General features: G+C 37.6%; 1 protein-coding gene across 2 annotated transcripts; it reads left to right on the top strand.

The window, feature by feature from the left end:
* Positions 1–100: 100 nt before the first annotated feature.
* Positions 101–18,219, top strand: phf2 (PHD finger protein 2). 2 transcript variants are annotated; one of them, XM_084705302.1, is made up of 22 exons: positions 101–381; positions 3,379–3,464; positions 3,560–3,674; positions 5,333–5,493; positions 5,837–5,978; positions 6,454–6,640; positions 6,783–6,945; positions 7,033–7,120; positions 7,504–7,610; positions 8,658–8,749; positions 9,091–9,180; positions 9,381–9,746; positions 10,078–10,194; positions 11,005–11,120; positions 11,249–11,427; positions 11,641–11,708; positions 12,399–12,565; positions 13,507–13,799; positions 14,768–14,863; positions 14,966–15,075; positions 15,234–15,519; positions 15,832–18,219. In XM_084705302.1, exons 1-22 carry the CDS (start codon positions 284–286, stop codon positions 15,918–15,920), a joined length of 3,216 nt encoding a protein of 1,071 aa, XP_084561428.1. In that variant the 5' UTR covers positions 101–283; the 3' UTR covers positions 15,921–18,219. The 2 variants fall into 2 exon arrangements, with proteins under 2 accessions (XP_084561428.1, XP_084561427.1); XM_084705301.1 differs by having other exon boundaries at positions 13,486–13,799.
* The last annotated feature ends 428 nt before the right edge of the window (positions 18,220–18,647 follow it).

Below are 18,647 nucleotides of genomic sequence, written 5' to 3'. Positions count from 1 at the left end.
ATTATTACAATGCAATACATTTTCTTTCGGTTTATGAACGTCTCACTACTGTAGGCTACTGTCACCAGGGGGCATACACACAATAATGCATTTCAGGAAATTTTATATCCTTTCAACAATGAGACAATTTTAATGCCACGCCAGCGTATGTTGGAGTTTTGAATTCAAATTCATGTCCCGCGGAACGGCCCTGCATTAGGAAGATCTTCATATGGTATTTTGTTGCAGGAGGGTTCCTGCTGCCCCCGTCTCTCCGACGTTGTTGTGAATTGATCTAGCGAACATGGCGACTGTACCAGTATATTGCATCTGCAGATTACCTTACGACGTAACCCAGTTTATGATAGAATGTGATGCTTGCAAGGATTGGTTCCATGGCAGGTAATTATTTATATTTATTACGGCGATTTTTGGTCAGTTTGCATAGTATTTTGAGAGGTCTTTCAACGTTTGACAGCCTATTGCACATTCGCTGTCTACATCTGAATTGCCATAAGAGCGAGGCCGCTTGAAGAAGAAGGCGGAGTTAAATATAGCTGACTGGGCTATGACATTTTTGTGAATAGCTCAAAAAGATTTAGTCAACTAAATTCACAATTGATAGTTTGGGTGTGGGTTTCTAACATTCTATACGTTTCAATAAACATATTCGCCTAATGTTTTATCCCGCGTAACCCCAATATCATTGTTGAAGCGAGCGAGCGAACGCCAGAACAGTGGGTGTCTGCGATCATCAGACATTCGCGAGGCTCTAAGCATACTGTCTGTAGCTACATTGTTTCGATGTGCACTTATTCATCTTTGAAATATCTAGTATAAACGGGTCTAAACCTGTCTTTATTTTCCTACATTTGCGTATTGTCAATGTAAAACGATGGTTCTGATAGCTACGGCTGACAATAGGCAGTTGCCAGTTTGAATTCTAGCCTAGCTTACATGATGATAGACAATAGCGTGTTTTTCTTCTCCTGTCCGGGCTAAATGATAATGTTAAATAGCCAACACGTAGACTATTGGTTGGCAATGTTTGATTACAGTGGTTTTGAAGTAATGTAAACAGTCAAATTCCATACAATTCCATCACTTTAAGCCTGCACATATTAGAAGTCGGTCGTTTTGGTAGCATGTCTAGGCTACTTAGATATTATCCATGCTCCAGCGAATCAAAATTGTCATATAAATCAAGGCCAATCTTAACATATTTGACCAAGAGGGATTGTGATACGATACTATAATCACTTGGTTTACTGAAATCACACATAGTAAAATTCGCTTCAGAACTGGCCATCATTTACGCGCGTTTACATTAACCCTTTGATGCTGCTAGAACATAGCTCATCGTTAACCATGGGTTTGTAACAAATCAGTCATTACTTGACAGGTGGTAGAGGCTAATGATGCAAGTTCAGCGAAAGCTTATTATGCAATGGCTAAGGAATCAACTAAATTGTTAGTCAACTGTACAGACTGTCTAGACCCTTAACTGTTGAAGAACGTTTTTTAGATGTGGTGTAGGCTATGCTTTAGATGCTGTTGCAACCTGATGAGGACATCAAACACTTATATATTCAATCCGAATATGTAGCAATTTATTGTTATTTTACAGTTATGTTAAAGGATGTCGTACTTTTTGTTTGTTCTGGTTGATGCAAAGGGCTGTCTACTTTGTGTGTTTTGCAAAGATGAGATGATGTGGATATCCCCCTTGCTCTTATATTGGCTGAATCAGAGTTTGTGTGCCCTATTTGGTCAGATTACTATACATTTCTGCAAGCCCCATAACTTCACATTGATTCTTTCTGAGACTGAGTAAGATGTGGGCCAAACACATGCTCGAGGGTGGTTTAATGCTTATCAGTGACATTTGTTAAAATTGCCAAAATTACAACTTGTGCTTCCAAAAAGTTGCATATTGGCCTAGTGGATACTGAAATTCAGCTCAATTGTGATGTTTTTTGAGCAGAGGACATTATGGAAAACAAAATAAAGGGTTAATGGTATGATCAGACAGTGCTATTTTCATGAGATCACAGTCACGGTTGTAGTCCCTTCTGAATCTTAAACCTTTTCAATTGATATGGTAGTATTCAGAAAGTTAATTTTTGCTTATATAATTTCATTCTGAGACACCAACAGTGATATGGAATACAACAAGTATGCATACATTGCCTCACCTTCTCATTATAGTTGAGTTCCAGTTCAGACTTTATATGTCAGGTATAAATTGTAAGCCTATTTACTCCAGTATAATAACAAACATATATGTTTTTTGCAATGTTGTGGCAGGTTTATTGAAAACACTTGCCAACCTTTTAATGTGGCCTCCCATGATACCTATGGGGATGTCAATCATAGTCGATTAGTCCTTATTGTTTGCTTGCTGATTAGATTTGTGATTACATGTTCAACACCCCCCAGATTAAGGTTACTGTTTGTTTATGCTTGCAATCATTCAGGGTTTATTAGTTACATCACACATTCCTTTAATTTCTAAATGTTACATGGCATTGTCTTTGTTACAAACTAATGTTGATAATGTAGGCAACACTGATTGGACACACACACTTTGTTATTGGTTTTGATTGATCATATCAATAGCATCTCACAAAAAATGTCATAAAATACATAATGTATGTTCTTAATGATTATTATTTGTCAGTATGAACCATACTCTTATGTAATTGGTTACACTCATGTAAGTGGTGGGTGAACAAGGACTTTCCCCTTGTAAAATATTTTTGAAATGTAAGTGCTATGAGCAGTTTGTAGCAAATCTTGCGATCAGTGTTTGTCCCTGGTAAAACATTTGTCTTTATTGTGGCTATGACAAAGAAGTAATAATACTTTAACTACCTATAAATAATGCTATTCTTAATTAAACCTCCAATTGATTTGATATGTGTCTCATATTAACAAAACATAGGCACAATTATTACATTATTATCTATCTGGTGACAAATGAGCTGTACTTGGAAAGAGATCTACTGTAAAAGTATATTGGATGAAACGGCATTAAGCTTTGCCAAATGACAAATTAACAAAGCAGAACAAATTCACCCTTTCCTTCATGTGAAGACACCACCCATTCCCTCATTGACTTCATACAGGACATGTTGTTATGGCGAGTAGCCTAAGCAGTAAAACTGGCCTACAACCCCCCACCCCCACTCCCACCCTCAAACCAAAAAAGAAGGAGTGTGAAAAAAAAGTCTGGAAGTGGGAAACTCCCAGGTCAATATGCTTGAAAGCAGCGGCCCCAAATGGAAGGAATCTCCTCATGTTATTGTGGTTTCTATTTTTGTGTCTATTTTTGTTTTTCTATTATTTGATATATTAAAAAAATTACATTTTATTTAATGCTTTGTATTTGTATTTTAGCTGTGTTGAGGTGGATGAAGATGATGCTCCAGACATTGATATTTATCACTGTCCAAACTGTGAGAAGACCCATGGCAAATCAACAAGTACGTTAGTCCATTAAATAGCCCTCAAACAAATGTGTGCATGTATGTGAGAATGTGAATTTTGTTCATGAGTACATCATTTATTTTTCCCTTAGTGAAAAAGAAGAAGAACTGGAACAAGCATGACACAGGCCAAAGCACAGATGTCAAAGCTGTCCAGAATGGTAGTCAAGTGTTTATCAAGGAGCTTCGCAGTAGGACATTTCCCAGGTATATTCCATGTCTTTCAAATGATGGTGTCAACATCAAACAGTGAAACATGTCTCAAAGTAAATATCAGTTGATCAGATCTAGAGAGAACTTGCTGGAAGAGTTTAAACTGCTGTTATACTATATACTACTTCTTTAAGTCTCTTGTTTAAAAAGTCTCACTAGATGGCACTCTTTAATCATTTATGTAGAGGTTGTCTTTGCCTGTTAACACTCATGTAATTACATATATTAGTACAACCAGTGTGAGTGATCCATGGCTCCATTGCTTAGTGCAGCTCAGCCTATTGTCAGTTAGCTAAATTCAAATGTGTAAATATTTTGGTTGCTAGTTTTTCTAGTGAAACACACATAATTTGCATTTCAAATCAAATAACAATTCGCTGAATAACCCTTTCAGTTAGCTACTACTACAGTGAGCTGGCTATAGTACAACCTGTGTTAATAGGTTTGCCAACTGTCCCGAACTGTCCAGGACATCCTGAATTATGGGTGATTTTGATTGGTCCCGTCAGGGACAGCTCCAGTCCCGTATTCCAATCACAGCCTCGCCGGACAATAATAGGCTACTGTAAACGTGCCCAAACTCACGCAAACGTTGCTATAGGACACGTTGCTTGTTGGTAACAATAGTTGGTTTAGGCCTAAAGCTTTTCAGTGTCTGTGGTATATGGTTAGAGTCTAATGCTATTTCAAACAACATGAATTTTGAGAGAAACTTGTAATAATTGTCTTGACTATTACTATGAACAATACATCCAAGCAAGTACAGTAGTGGTTTGCCAAAATTACACTGAAATGAGTAGGTTTATGGTATGGCTTATGAAACCTTGCAATTTCTTTTATTGTTGGTCAGCTGTTGGCGCAGGCGCATAGAAAGTGTCCCTCATTTGGGGTTGAGGAAGTTGACAACCCTATGTGTTAATCATGGAGCTAGCCAAGTAGCTTATACTGTTGTTAGCAACAGTATATGCTACCTTTACCTACAGTATACCTACAGTATACCTACAGTATACCTACAGTATACCTTTACCTACAGTATACCCATACCTACAGCATACCTTTACATACACTATACCTTTACCTACAGTATACCTACAGTATACCTATACCTACAGTATACCTTTACATACAGTATACCTTTACCTACAGTATACCCATACCTACAGTATACCTACATTATACCTATACTTACAGTATACCTTTATCTACAGTATAACTTTACCTACAGTATACCTATACCTACAGTATACCTATACCTACAGTATAACTTTACCCTTTAGCCCCCATGTTACCCTCATGTCATAGAAATGTGAGAAAGAAAGAAAAAGTGACGAAGTGGAGCCTGTTGCACAGTTCATTGCATGGGGGTTTGGGTGGTTATATGCTATAACCATTGCATGCTATAAATTGTTCCTTGTTTTGCATTTAACTTATCCAGACAATGTTGCATGCAAAACTGCACATCCTTGGATCCTAAGCAATAAACATGGCACATTTCAACCTTATACAATTCCCGGTTCTCAAGATAATCCCGCCACAGGCAGACAGATACACACAGGCAGAAATTACTGCCTTTATTGTCAGTTTGTTACCCTACATTTCTCTGACTTTTTACCTTTGTTTTGAATGCTTGTAATGTTTTATTTTTCTCCTAGTGCTGAAGATGTAGTAGTTAAACTGAATGGCAGTCAACTGACAATGGACTACTTGGAGGAGAATGGGTTTAATGAACCTATTCTCGTCCAGAAGAAAGATGGTCTGGATATGTCCATGCCAGCTCCAACTTTCTACATCAGTGATGTTGAGAACTATGTTGGTATGTATTGAGATGTTGTGCTAACATCAACTCAGCTAACATGAACTTGAAACTGGTTTCATTGTTTCATTCATTTTTATGCAAATAAAAATTATTTAAAATGTCACTACCTCACACTGGACAGATTCGTTACTTAAAAGACTCTTTCAAAGAGCCTCTATTTTATCAGCAGAGGGCGCCTCTCCCTTGCTGTTGTGCATTAGACCCCCAGACATGCAAAACCACTTTCATCTTTACCTTAACTTCTATTTATGCTGGCCTTATTAATTATTTTGAACAGTACCAGATTTTTTGTTTTGTTGGTAAATGCCTCTTTCTAATCTCATCCATCTTTTTGTGGCAGGTCCAGATGTTGGTGTTGATGTTATTGAGGTTACCAAACAGACGGACAGCAAGATGAAACTCAAGGAGTTTGTTGATTACTACTACAGCACAAACAGAAAGAAAGTTTTAAATGTGATCAACTTGGAATTTTCAGACACAAGGTAAATCCAAAAATGCATTACATATACATAGATTATAAAAAATATCATGTTTAACATTTCAAATAATTTAAATAGATTTGTAGTCCCTGGAAAGTTGCTGATATTATGTGAATTTAAATATGAAATAGCTAAGAAGAATCAATAACATGAAATGGAAATATTCCAAAACATAAACATTTAAATATGACTTAATCCGTCCTGCCACCCATTCTAGCAGTACTGTGAACACAACATCAATAAGGATTTTAAAATTTTCAAAATAAAAGCGCAGCTAATCTCCCATACTGTCCTAAAATAGGAGTGGATGCATTTTGACGTTAGATGTCTCATTCAAACAAGTTTCACAACATAAATAGAACCTCTCACAATAAACATATACTGAATTATATCTCTCGAATCGCATAGCTTCCCCTTAACAGTTTCTTACTTGAATTGCGGTAATAATAAGTTATACAAATCTTTTTTTTTCTCTTAGGATGGACAGTATAGTGGAGAGTCCCCAGATAGTGAGGAGGTTATCCTGGGTAGGAAACTACTGGCCTGACGATGCTCTCCTTGGCAAGCCCAAAGTCACCAAGTACTGTCTCATCTGTGTGAAAGACAGCTACACAGACTTCCATATTGAGTGTGGCGGTGCCTCTGTCTGGTACCATGTCCTCAAGGTGGGTGAAATAGCAACCTCTTATAACTTTATAATTTACCTAGACAGTATAGGTAGAGTAATACAAATTGTAAAATTGATCTGAATCTGATCTGAAAATAAACACTATGTATACCTCTGTGCATTTTGTTTCCTTTTGTCAGGGAGAGAAAATATTTTTCTTGATCAAGCCGACTTCTGCCAACCTGTCTCTGTATGAGCGCTGGAGGTCATCATCCAATCACAGCGAGATGTTCTTCGCTGATCAGGTGGACAAGTGCTACAAATGTACACTGAAGCAAGGACAGACTCTGTTCATTCCATCGGGTACGGGTGGCTCTAAAAGAAATACTGTTTACAATTGAATCACGTGAGCTCACTTATAATTACTAATTTGTACTTCAATTATTTCAGGTTGGATAAATGCAATACTGACTCCAGTTGACTGCCTGGCATTCTCTGGACACTTTGTCCACAACCTGAGTGTGGAGATGCAGATGAGGTGAGGAAGGGTGCAGTTTTACTTCAATGCTAATCTGTATTTCACTATGAAATCCATCAAATTTGAATTACTGATTAAATGCATAAAGTACGTTGTGACTGTGTTATCCTAATGATTAGTTTGGTCTTCTATTGATGTTCAAGTTGATGTGGGTCTCTTAAATGTCAGATGGCTAAGCGGTTAGGGAATCGGGCTCTTAATCAGACGGTTGCCGGTTCGATTCTGAGCCATGCAAAATGACCTTGTGTCCTTGTGCAAGGCACTTCACCCTACTTGCCTCAGGGGAATGTCCCTGTACTTACTGGAAGTTGCTCTGGATAAGAGTGTCTTGTAAATGCTAAATTTAAATGTATTTGTAAGCCCCAAACTGTCTCTCTGCATAGAGCCTACGAAGTAGAAAAGCGACTAAAGGTGAGAAGCCTCACTCCCTTCCCAAACTTTGAGACGGCATGTTGGTATGTCGGGCGACATCTCTTGGAGCGATTTAAAGGTGAACCATTATTTACTTACATTTTGATAATTGAGATTCTATGTTTTTAAGTGGATAATACATATTTTATTTTTTGCATTTACTTTGTTTTCAACCTAATCTCATTGATCTATGATTTGTGTGAATTTAGTATTACACAGTACTCCCAATCTTATTTGAGCCTATATTTACAGTATAAATAGTATTTTTAATGCCTTTAAAAAGGCATCTTTCAGAGATGCATTGGAGTTAGTTATGCAGCTTGCTGCTCTTCCATGTGTTTCTGGCAGAAATCTGCTCGGCAGATGAGGATCTGGATGCTCTAATATTATTTCAGTCATTAAATCGGGGAATCGCAGAGTTCACAGATGATTAGCTTCAAAAGGCTTGGCTGAGGCAGAATCACTTGCTCCATTACAAGCCTTTGTTTAAACTCCCCTCAACTGGCCTGGGGCAACTGTTTATATTTCCACCATTTTCTGTGTGTATGTGTGTGCATGTGTGTGTGTGTGTGTGGGGGGGGGGGGGGTGGGGGGGGTATATGTGTTTGTAAGGCCAGATTGCAATTCTGTGCACACAACCAGCATACAGTTTAAGACTGCATTACGTTATGAATGTTATGGTAATTCAAGGCATTCCTTAGCCTGGCTCACATTGTTTTCTGTTGAAGTTGTCTTGATTGTATTTTTTAAGTACACTGTGGGATGTATAGTGGGTGTGAATGCAGTCCAGCCAATCAGCAGTCAGTCAAAGTTGAATCAGCTTAATAAGAAAGCACCTATTTTAGTTAAAATGTAACTGTTTGTATTGTAAAAAATTTTGTACAAAAGACTTTTGGGTGTTCTCAGTGGGTATTGAAAGTGACGTACGATCCTGGTGGTTGTTTCGGTCTTTATTCTTAAAATCCTCAACTTCCAAAAGGGGAAGTAGAACAACAAACTGTTTTCATGACAGTTTTACTGTTCCATTTATAGGGCACGTATTACTCCTTCCCATGTTCCAGTGCCAAATATGTTATTCCTTACTATTGTCGCGTGTGCTTCATGCTTCCTTATTCTATTTCTTCAGGTTTACACAAGGCAAACAAACAACCGGCTCCATACCTGGTACATGGTGCCAAAATCATTAACGGAGCCTTCAGAGCTTGGACAAAAAAACAGGTAAGCTTTCCTGCTGCATTGCACACTCATTCTTTCTCTAACTTCTTAAGCCCAAACACACCCACCCAACTGTCAACCAACCGCTCCTGAATTTTTTAATAAGTGCCATAAAAATTGGGTGTTCAGTCTACCTCTGTGGTAGTTAACACTCTTTGAGCTTGGACACAAGTGGTGCTATGGAGCCAGCTGGCAAGTCAAGCTACAATTATTTTCTGTGAAAGTTGGGTTGGAGTTGTTTGGGCCATAGATTTTATGTCACTTAACGTTTTTATTTAACTGAATGGATTTTTACGAGTTGGTGCTGCAATAATACGCTTTTTAAAAATGTCCCCTGACAACAGGCTCTTTTGGAACACGAGGATGAGCTTCCAGAGAATATGAAGCCTACACAGCTCATAAAGGATCTTGCCAAAGAGATCAGAATTTCAGAGGTGCGGTCACTTTTCAGCGTTTTATTGTAAGACATATATAGTGTGTTACATTACAGTACGGTGTTGGCCTGCATCCATAGGGTTACTCAAAATGATTTTCCAACCAGGTATTGTCATACCATTGATAAACATGGAGTAGAAGAACAATTCCTCATGGTATAATCCACTTTGAACGTCACTATATACCATCTTCTCTTTAGAATGCAACAAAAGCCATCAAGAGTGAGCCTAGCGCCAAGGTGCCTGTGGAGGAGCCTCCTTCAGCCCACTCTGAGCCTGAGGAACCTGTTTCTCCAGCTCACGTTCCCTCACCCCCCATGGAGAAACCAACCAGGAAAAAAGCCTCCAAATTCCCGAAACCACCCAAACCCCCAAAGCCACCCAAGCCCCCCAAGATGTCTAAGGCTCCCAAGCCACCCAAGGTACCCAAAGTGAAGGAAGGAGGCAAGAAGAAAGGAAAGAAAGCTAAGGAGATTGCTCCCCCACCAAAGCCCTCCAGCTTTGCTGCTCTCGAATCTCATGCTAAGGACATTCTGAGCAAGATGGACCAGCCAAAGAAGGGGAAGGTAAGTAAACCAGGGTGTCAGATGGCTGAGCGGTGAGGGAGTCAGCGGGCTAGTAATCAGAAGGTTGCCGGATCGATTCCCCGCCGTGCCAAAATGATGTTGTGTCCTTGGGCAAGTCACTTCACCCTACTTGCCTCGGGGGGATGTCCCTGTACTGTGCAAGTCTGTGCAAGTCGCTCTGGATAAGAGCGTCTGCTAAATGACTAAATGTAAATGTAAACCCATAAAACAATGAATAGCCTTCCTCTACCATTAGTGTGTCATGAATTGCAAGAAAATGAATATAAAATAAGCAATTACATGTAACAAGAAATTGTTGTTTTACTTTTAGGCTGCTAAAAATGTTTTAAGCATGTCAGAGAAGGAAACATCTAAGCAGAATAATTTGGATAAGTTTGAAATTCGGGAACAGAACAAGAACAAAACTGAAGCCAAATGGAAATACAAGGTAAGTCACAGCACAGGCATTCCAGATTAGAGAACATTGTCAGCATAGTTGAAATATTTTAAGATCTGATACTTAAGTAAGCAGGTCAATTATCCGTAACATGTTAAATGTTCTTTCAAATGAAATGCTACAAAGGATGCTTCAGGAGTGAAGGAGTTGGATCCTCCAGAAGGGATTCACACACTTCACATCAAAGCAATCAGCATAACATAGCACTGTGGCTTCAGTCACTATTTGGGGCCTGGTGCTCATCAAAGCTCCTCAAGAACATTTTTTCCTTCCAAAGTTTATCTAATGGAATTACACTGTGTCATATCCAAATTTCACTTAAGTATTTACATATGCCCTTTTTCTTCAAAAAGAATGTTGTTCTGTCATTATTTCTGAAAAACATGAAATAGTTTTGTAGGAAAGCTTCATTTTCTTGAACGGAAGACATTAAAAGGCTTTAGTTTCATGGAAAATTCAATGCCAAACTGCTTTGGAATGTTTGTAGTCACTCCAAGGATCTTGATCCAAGTGTTCCTTAGCATCAGGCCAAACATTTGCAGATGGGATGGATTTTCTTATATTTACCAAGGCCATCACAGACCACATCTTCAATCTATCAGTTTTGATCATAGTTGACTTTGGTGAAGGTTTATAGTTCCTCTTTTAGTGTGAAAAGCAATTAAATGCTAGTCCAGATTTGACAAACCAAATGCACAATTCACTTTAAAACATTGTCCATTAATTGAATTCATATTTACCAATTTGTAAGATGCTATTGTGGTCTACTTATTTCAAACAATGTTTGCAATGATTTTACAGAATAGTAAACCAGATTCCCTGTTAAAGATGGAAGAAGAGCACAAATTTGAAAGAACACTACTGTCTGGCAACAAAGACAAGTTTGCTTTTACCATGTCTCACAAGAAATTACTCGGGTATGTATGGTTACAATTTTAACTGTGTGAAAATAATTTCATGATGATGTTTAGCGTTTCATTGTCTTTTGTCGGTTATTTCAACGTATATATAATGTAGGCCTGTTGTTATGTCCTTTTGTTTTCAGGTCTAAGACGCTAAAACCCCAGACCAACTCAAGTGTTTTTGGATCCTTACAAAACTTAAAAGAAGACAAAGCCAAGCCGGTGAGAGACGAGTATGAATATGTCTCAGACGAAGGAGAGCTGAAGATAGATGAGTTCCCCATCAGGAGGAAAAAAAACGCTGTGAAGAGAGACATATCCTGTAAGTTCTGTAAACAATTTAAACGTATTGCATATTTAGAAAATATCAGTATTGTTTAAGATATAGTTTTATTCGTCCCACAATGGGGAAATTCGGGTTACATGTGACCTCTGCTAAAGCAGTGGCTAAATTGTAGTTGTTTTGATGAAGAATTATGATTGAATTGAAATTGTCACTTCTTGTGATTGATTTTCACTGTCCAATTTCTTACAGTTTTGTCAAACATCAGAGAACCCATTCAGCCGGCCAAAAAAACAAAGCTCCAACCTTCAATTCAAAAGGTATTTACAGCACAGTACTGATTTATAATAGTTTTCTTGAAAACTATAGATCAAATTGAAGTTAGCCTCTTTTCTGTCTTGTTGGAAAGCTAACATCCATAACAAATTTCTGTAATTACAATGTGATACTTTCGTTACCTTGTCTGCAAAAAACGAAATGATAGATTATTAGAAATGTTGGACAAAAACTCTGAACAATATTATTCCATGAGGTCCATAATGAATTCCCTATGATTGCATTAAAAACAATATCACAAATGCAAAAGCTCTGCCCTCAGAACAGCATACTGGGAGTGTGCTGCAATTGTCCCATAATGTTCCCACTTAAAACAACATACAGTGTGAATCAAAAGGATAAAGCTCCAAGATTGGGCCAAGGAACACCACAAACTGATTAGGGCAAAAGTTGCGGTGTGAATCAAGTAAGAGTGAGAAGCAGAATTACACCAGATGTCCATATGGTTGCTAACTGAGTTCATAAGAAGCCATATAATGACCTTGGTATACTGTTTCATTGCCTATTTTCAGCATGCGCTTAACTCCCCACTTAACCAAGACAAAATCTAGTGTCAGTTCAGAAATATGTGTTAACTTGGAAAATTACAGTGTATCGATATCATGTTGCTTATTTTATTGAAAGTATGTCATGCTGATGATGTGTGTTGTTTCATTGTACTCTTGCTTATTTAGAATGCTGACTCTTCAGATGAAGAGTCCCTTCATATAGACACAGATGCAAAACCAGAGGTCAAAGGTCGGAACTCCAAGGTCAAAAAGAAGGGTGGCAGTGCAGCAGGAATTCTTGACCTGTTACAGGCAAGCAAACAAGTGGGTGGGATCGACTACAGTGCAAACAGGTATGGTAATAAAGCTTTGACATAACATGCTGAAAATCAATTTGATGGTAATGTAAACAGTCTTTGAACACACAGTACAGTATACATACACTGTGCATGGTTGGTTCTTCTGGTTACTAAGCTTTATGGGATGGATTATTGGCAATCAAATACAATTAATCATGATAACAAAAAGGGTTGCCTCGTTAAAGACTCTTGACCATTTCTGAAAACACCAAAACTCCAACTTGTTAACAAAGGTCTTACCCTTAGACTACATACTGTATCAACTACTGAGTTGCGTCAAGATTTACTCAAAGTTTGTCACCAGTTTATTTTTTTGTCAGTTTTGTTTGATCCTCCTTCACTCACTATTCATTTGTCAAAAGCAGTCTGGCCTCAGGCTATCACTCCTCGCTTTGCTTTTTGCTGTTTTGGTAAGCTCTTGATGGTCTATTACCACCACAATGAAAGCTACAAATGAGCAATGAAAGAGAAAAAGAAAAGATTACTAAAATGTAAATTTCTCAAATAATTTTCCTGCTTTGAAAAGGGAATTATTCACATACATATATCTTAATGAATGTAGGGAAGGAAATGACCATGTCCAATTAAAACTACATTAAATAGACACTTTTCACATTGTTTCAAATTACCGGTTAATGACTTAATAGGTGTTAAAAAGGACATTTCGTTTTTATGGCAGCTTTCCTAAATGGACAGTCCATAGAGATTATTTTTCACTTCAGTTTGGTAAAAGAAAGATATGCCCTTACAATGCATTATTAACTTTGTTGATAATGATTCGTTAACGTTAATGGAAAAGCCTATCGTTAAAATCACTCCTTACTTTCCTCTTTCGATCTATCTTCATTCCCATTGGCTAATTGACTGATGTGTAATGTCTGTGTATTGTGTATTTCTTATTGACGTACTTACAGTCAGCCACCTGCATCCCCCAGCACACAGGAAGCCATTCAGGGCATGTTGTCCATGGCAAACCTGTCATCTTCAGACAGCATGCAACAGACCTGGAGCAACAGCCAGTCCAAGAACAATAGCCAGTCAAAGAACAACTCTCACAGCGCACAGACTGGCAAGAAGACTGCAGGAACCAACGGCGGTGGCGGCAATAACAGCAAGCGGCCAAACAAACGTCTCCCGAAGAAAACCCGAAAGAGCAGCAGTATTGACAGTATGGAGTTTGACGATGATCAGGATCACATGGATGCATGCTTCAAGGACTCTGATTATGGTAAAACCAAACCATCCTGTTTGAATTCCTGTGTAAAGCTTTCTACTACATTTTGAAAAATGACAGATGTCTCCTTTAAACAATGATTGTCTTGCCTATTTTTCAGATTCCTTTAAAAAGAAAATGTTGTTTTAAGTGTGCTAAAAAAGTGATTATAACTATAAGATGTATATGCCTTTTTCCTATTGCTGTTAACAGGTGTCTTTAAAAACAAATTGACCTCTGTTATATCAGCATGTGGTCCCTTCATTCTAAATTTAACCAGGAAGTTTTCATTAGGAGAAGATGATAGGGTTTGTGTTTACTTTTTGTACGTCCTTTCCAAATCCACCCTTTAGTGTTACTCCAATTTGGTATTTTTCCCTGAAATGAGTTCCTTGTGAACTCCATCCAAAAACAGCAGGATTGACCCTCCCAGTCTGTTAATATCCCATTAACACAAGTTTAGAATTGTTGTTTTAAATGTTTTTTTGAAGGGAAAATCTAATGAGTCATTAGTGGTATAAAACATTCCAATTCTTGAATCACACCACCAGGCTTGCATTTTATCAAATCAGTCAGGCACTTCTGTAAACACAATTTTTTTTATCTTGATCATTTAATTATCGGAAAATGTAGTGCATGCACTTAAATGGTTGTGTTCAAAATTGGCAAGGTGCAAGCAGAGAGAAAGGCGGCAGTTAACAGATGTCTAACAGCTGTTGAATAGGCTCTTATTCTTGCAAGAAAGCAGTCAAATGCAAAAGGAATGCACACATCATGTGACACATATTGCTCTATTGAACTTTCCAGTGTGACATCATTTTTCAGACGGGAATGTCTTCATGCCTAATTTTGGTGTGTCATCTTGTTTCTTGGGCAGAAATTTTACAATGGGGAATGATAATGTGGGGTGATGCTATGACAGCCAGTAGTGTTAAATCGCATGCATGCTTTTACCAACTAACTAGATTAATTGTTTATTTTAGTTTACCCTTCTCTGGAGTCTGAAGAGGACAATCCTGTATTTAAATCCAGATCAAAGAAAAGGAAAAGTTCTGACGACACTCCTTACAGTCCAACAGGTACAGTAATGTGGACCGTAGAGGTTTGTATTATTGTAATACCGGCATGCAATCGGAACTTTATTTTGAATAGATGTTCTTTGACTGTGTGGATGGTTGCAGCGCGTGTAGGTCCTTCAGTCCCCAGACATGAGAGGCCTGCTCGGGAAGGAGCACGAGTGGCCTCCATAGAAACTGGACTTGCAGCTGCTGCAGCCAAACTCTCCCATCAGGTTGGTTGGCTTACATCTCACTATAATTATCTTTACCTTTAAGGTAATATGCACACTATCGCTTTAACAAAGCTCTTAATATTAAATGTAAAGCCAGGTTGCTTAAGTTTGTCGTGGAGACAGTAAGTTGCTGAAACTCAACCCAATGTATTGATCAGGAGGAGCAGCAGAAGACCAAGAAAAAGAAGAAGACCACCAAAAAAAAGACAATAGTGATTGAGGAACCCCAGAACATCTCTCAGGACAGCAGCTCCCCAGAGCCCACCCTGGACTCTCAAGACAGCCTGGTAGATCATGAGTACAGCACTGGAACAGGCAAAACACCACCTGGAGGTCCCCAACCCATGGCTCCAGGAGTCTTCCTCAACCAGAGACGGCCCTCTACGTCATCCCAAAACTCCACGACAAAAGGAGGAGATCGTGGGGTCTCAGCCGAAGCTAAAGGTCAGTAGGATCTGGATCTCGTCTTGTCTGTGGCAGAAACGCAGTTACATTTCATGGTTTTCAAGTAAATTATTAAACAGGAATATGTTTCTTAAATATTGAAGTACCCCACCACTAGTTTAAGGGTTATTTACTGTGAACTTAGACATGTTGAATGGATCCGTACTGGTGGCTATAATTAGGCAATTATTTAATAATGATAATTATTTCATTCATAGTGATTCATAATCATGCATAATAATCTATAATCAACCCACTCAATCAGTTCTGCTTATATGTCCTTAACCCGTTATTGTTGACCCTCTCATACAGCAAAGAGGCTAAAGAAAGGCATGGCAACGGCCAAACAGAGACTTGGAAAGATCTTAAAGATCCATCGGAATGGGAAGCTCCTTCTGTAACACAAACTGTGTAGGACTGGGATATACTCCTGATGTTTTGGGGTCATGAACTGGCCCTATCTTGCCACCCCCCCCCCCCTTCCTCCTCCCATTCCTCTTCCTCACTGATCAAAGCCAACAGCGAAAATTACGGAAACACAAGGGAGGACGAAACAAGTCACACATTTTTCAATTTCTAAGAAGAACATCATTCAAATAGGTTTTTGCCTCTACTTATTCTTTATAACTTTCAGATATTAAAGTGTACAGAATACCTGCTATAAATATTTTTTAAGAGAAAACGTGTCATTTTACTACAGCTGTTTATCAGGGGTTGCTACATGTGAAATAGAAGTACATTGCAGTCATTCCAAGATTCTGAAAGTATCCCTTGCATGTATTCAGTTGCATGTCTGCATAGAGGTTTGGTTAGGGGGATTTACAGTTATTTTAGGAAATTAATTCCTACTATTTGGATGTGGCTTATCATTGCCTCCCAATGTTCAATAATAGAGGGGAAGAGCATAAAAATGCTTGAATGTTTTAGTAACGCTACTGGGCCAGTCATCTTAAATTCTCCCTTTATCTTCCCCAATTTTAAGGCTTAATTGAAGCATTAACTTCCTGGAACTTTTTATTATTTACTTTGTTTGCTAAGCACTATCAGTGATATTTATTGATGTAATGGTGTGTCATGTGATAGATAGGAAAGGAAAGCCAAAAAGGCACTTATGGAACAACTATTAAGCACAAAAAATGAAGTTATTACCTGAGTAAAGTAAAATGTTAGGATGTGATGACAGTTACAATAAACTTTTCACTTAGTTTCATTGTTTATTAGAGACCCGAATGCTAAAATATGCAGTCTTTGTATTTAAAGTTTTTTTATATTTATCAAAACATATCAGTTATCGAGGCAAAGACAGTCTTCAACTACATTTTTTGTAAAATTCTAAAGGTAATACTGCTGTTATAAGAAACTTTGATCGAACAGCAAATAATTTTGTTTTTGAAAATGCCATTTCCTAGAGTATCACAGTGGAATATAAATAAACCTAATACATGGGATTATTTTTCACATTGTATCACAGTTATTTGTGTTTACGTGTTGATATTCCCAAGTATAACATGTAGGAGACTGCTAGTAAATTATATGTTTCTTTCTTTCTCACATACTTTGAGGACTTTTAAAAGATTAACACTAAATGGGACCTAAAGACCTGATGATAAGCCTCATCCATTTTAGTTGCTATGGCTACATGGGGATACTTTCTATCTTCTTTTGTTTCACAGGCATCACCATAAACGTAGACTGAAATATGCATAAATATTGCTTCACAGTACATTATGTAGAATGTAGCTTGTACAAAGCCTTTTAAATGACTCCTTTTTTGTATCTTTTTCCCTTCATACCACATTATACATTTTTACTAGTTTTTTGCTAATTATAAACAAATATAATGTATATGAATAAATAGAAATAGCCATTATGTTACATTTTATTCGAGACATGATAGTCAACATTATTTTTCTTTTTTGACTGAGGTGTTGCCTGGAAAACAACTGAAGAAATAACATTGTCATATGGCCTTACATACAAAGCTAACCGTATTGTGATTTTTTTGGGAATAAGAGAGGAAGCTTTGGAGAGAGAAAAAATACAAAAAGAAAAAAAGCTAAACAAAGTTTCTATGACCAGCCTCTTGTTCAAGTCCTAGTTCAAAATTATTTTACTAGCACCTTGTGAAGTGTTTTCTGTGTCAGTGATGTAATTTATTAATGTTTGTAGCTTTTTATACTTGTACAATTCTTAAGAATTATGTTTTTGAATATTTCATCAGCCTGTAAAATCCCCCCGAGCAAGAACTAGTTCGTTTTGATCTTTTCAGGCATCAAGAGGTCACTACTCTGTGTAAAACATTGGATCCTTTTTGTTTTCACTTTGTCAATGTTATCATTGTCAGCAGTCAAAATGTTGCATACTATTATTATTGATGTCATCGTTATTGTCTCTATTATTATTATTATTATTATTGTTTTCATTATTATTAAGCAGCTATGTTTAACATCCATCATGCCATTTTCCTTTGGTTGAAAGTATGTACATTTTTAACATGTTTCTATGTGCTAATCAATAGCCGTGTTTTAGTCACAGATGTAAATCATGTATCCACATTGCAAGGAAATACACTCAGATCAAACTTTGTCAATGGAACAAGTTCAGGTTTTATTTGTACAATAAGTGTGTTGCTTTGTTGTGGTTTATTTTTGTATGTCCAACCTATTAAATGCGTCCACTGTGCCAGGGCAGTGAATTATACCTGTTGTAGCTGTCTTCCCTTGTTTTTGCATACAATACAATGGACCAACAGCCCTCTTCAAAATATTTTGAATGTGTTCAGATCCTTCTGTTATAGAATATGGCATCACCTTTTAAGCAAGACTTAAAACTAAGATTACATTTTTGTTGATCATCAACCTTGCTTGAATACAGTTTATAGTTTTCTTTGAAAATCATTTTGTTATGTATGCTGTGCTATTGCTATTGGGACATCTTAATTCTGTGGTATACTGTAGTAATTACTGCTACTGTTCTGCTAAATGTTACCCTGGCCTTTGTCTACAATTCCCACCATACAATCAAAATGTCTATAGGGATTTCAGAAATACCTTTCACTTTTTTTAATGCCAAGGTTCAACCACATAACTGTTTTAGCCCTGGCCTGAGGCCTAACACCTAACATAGAC

The sequence above is a fragment of the Hypomesus nipponensis genome, chromosome 9 (genome assembly GCF_054491055.1).
Source record: "Hypomesus nipponensis isolate SF chromosome 9, ASM5449105v1, whole genome shotgun sequence".
In the NCBI taxonomy this organism is placed as follows: Eukaryota; Metazoa; Chordata; class Actinopteri; order Osmeriformes; family Osmeridae; genus Hypomesus; species Hypomesus nipponensis.
The sequence above is the reverse complement of the archived record's forward strand: the minus strand, read 5'-3'. Positions and strand labels throughout refer to the sequence as shown.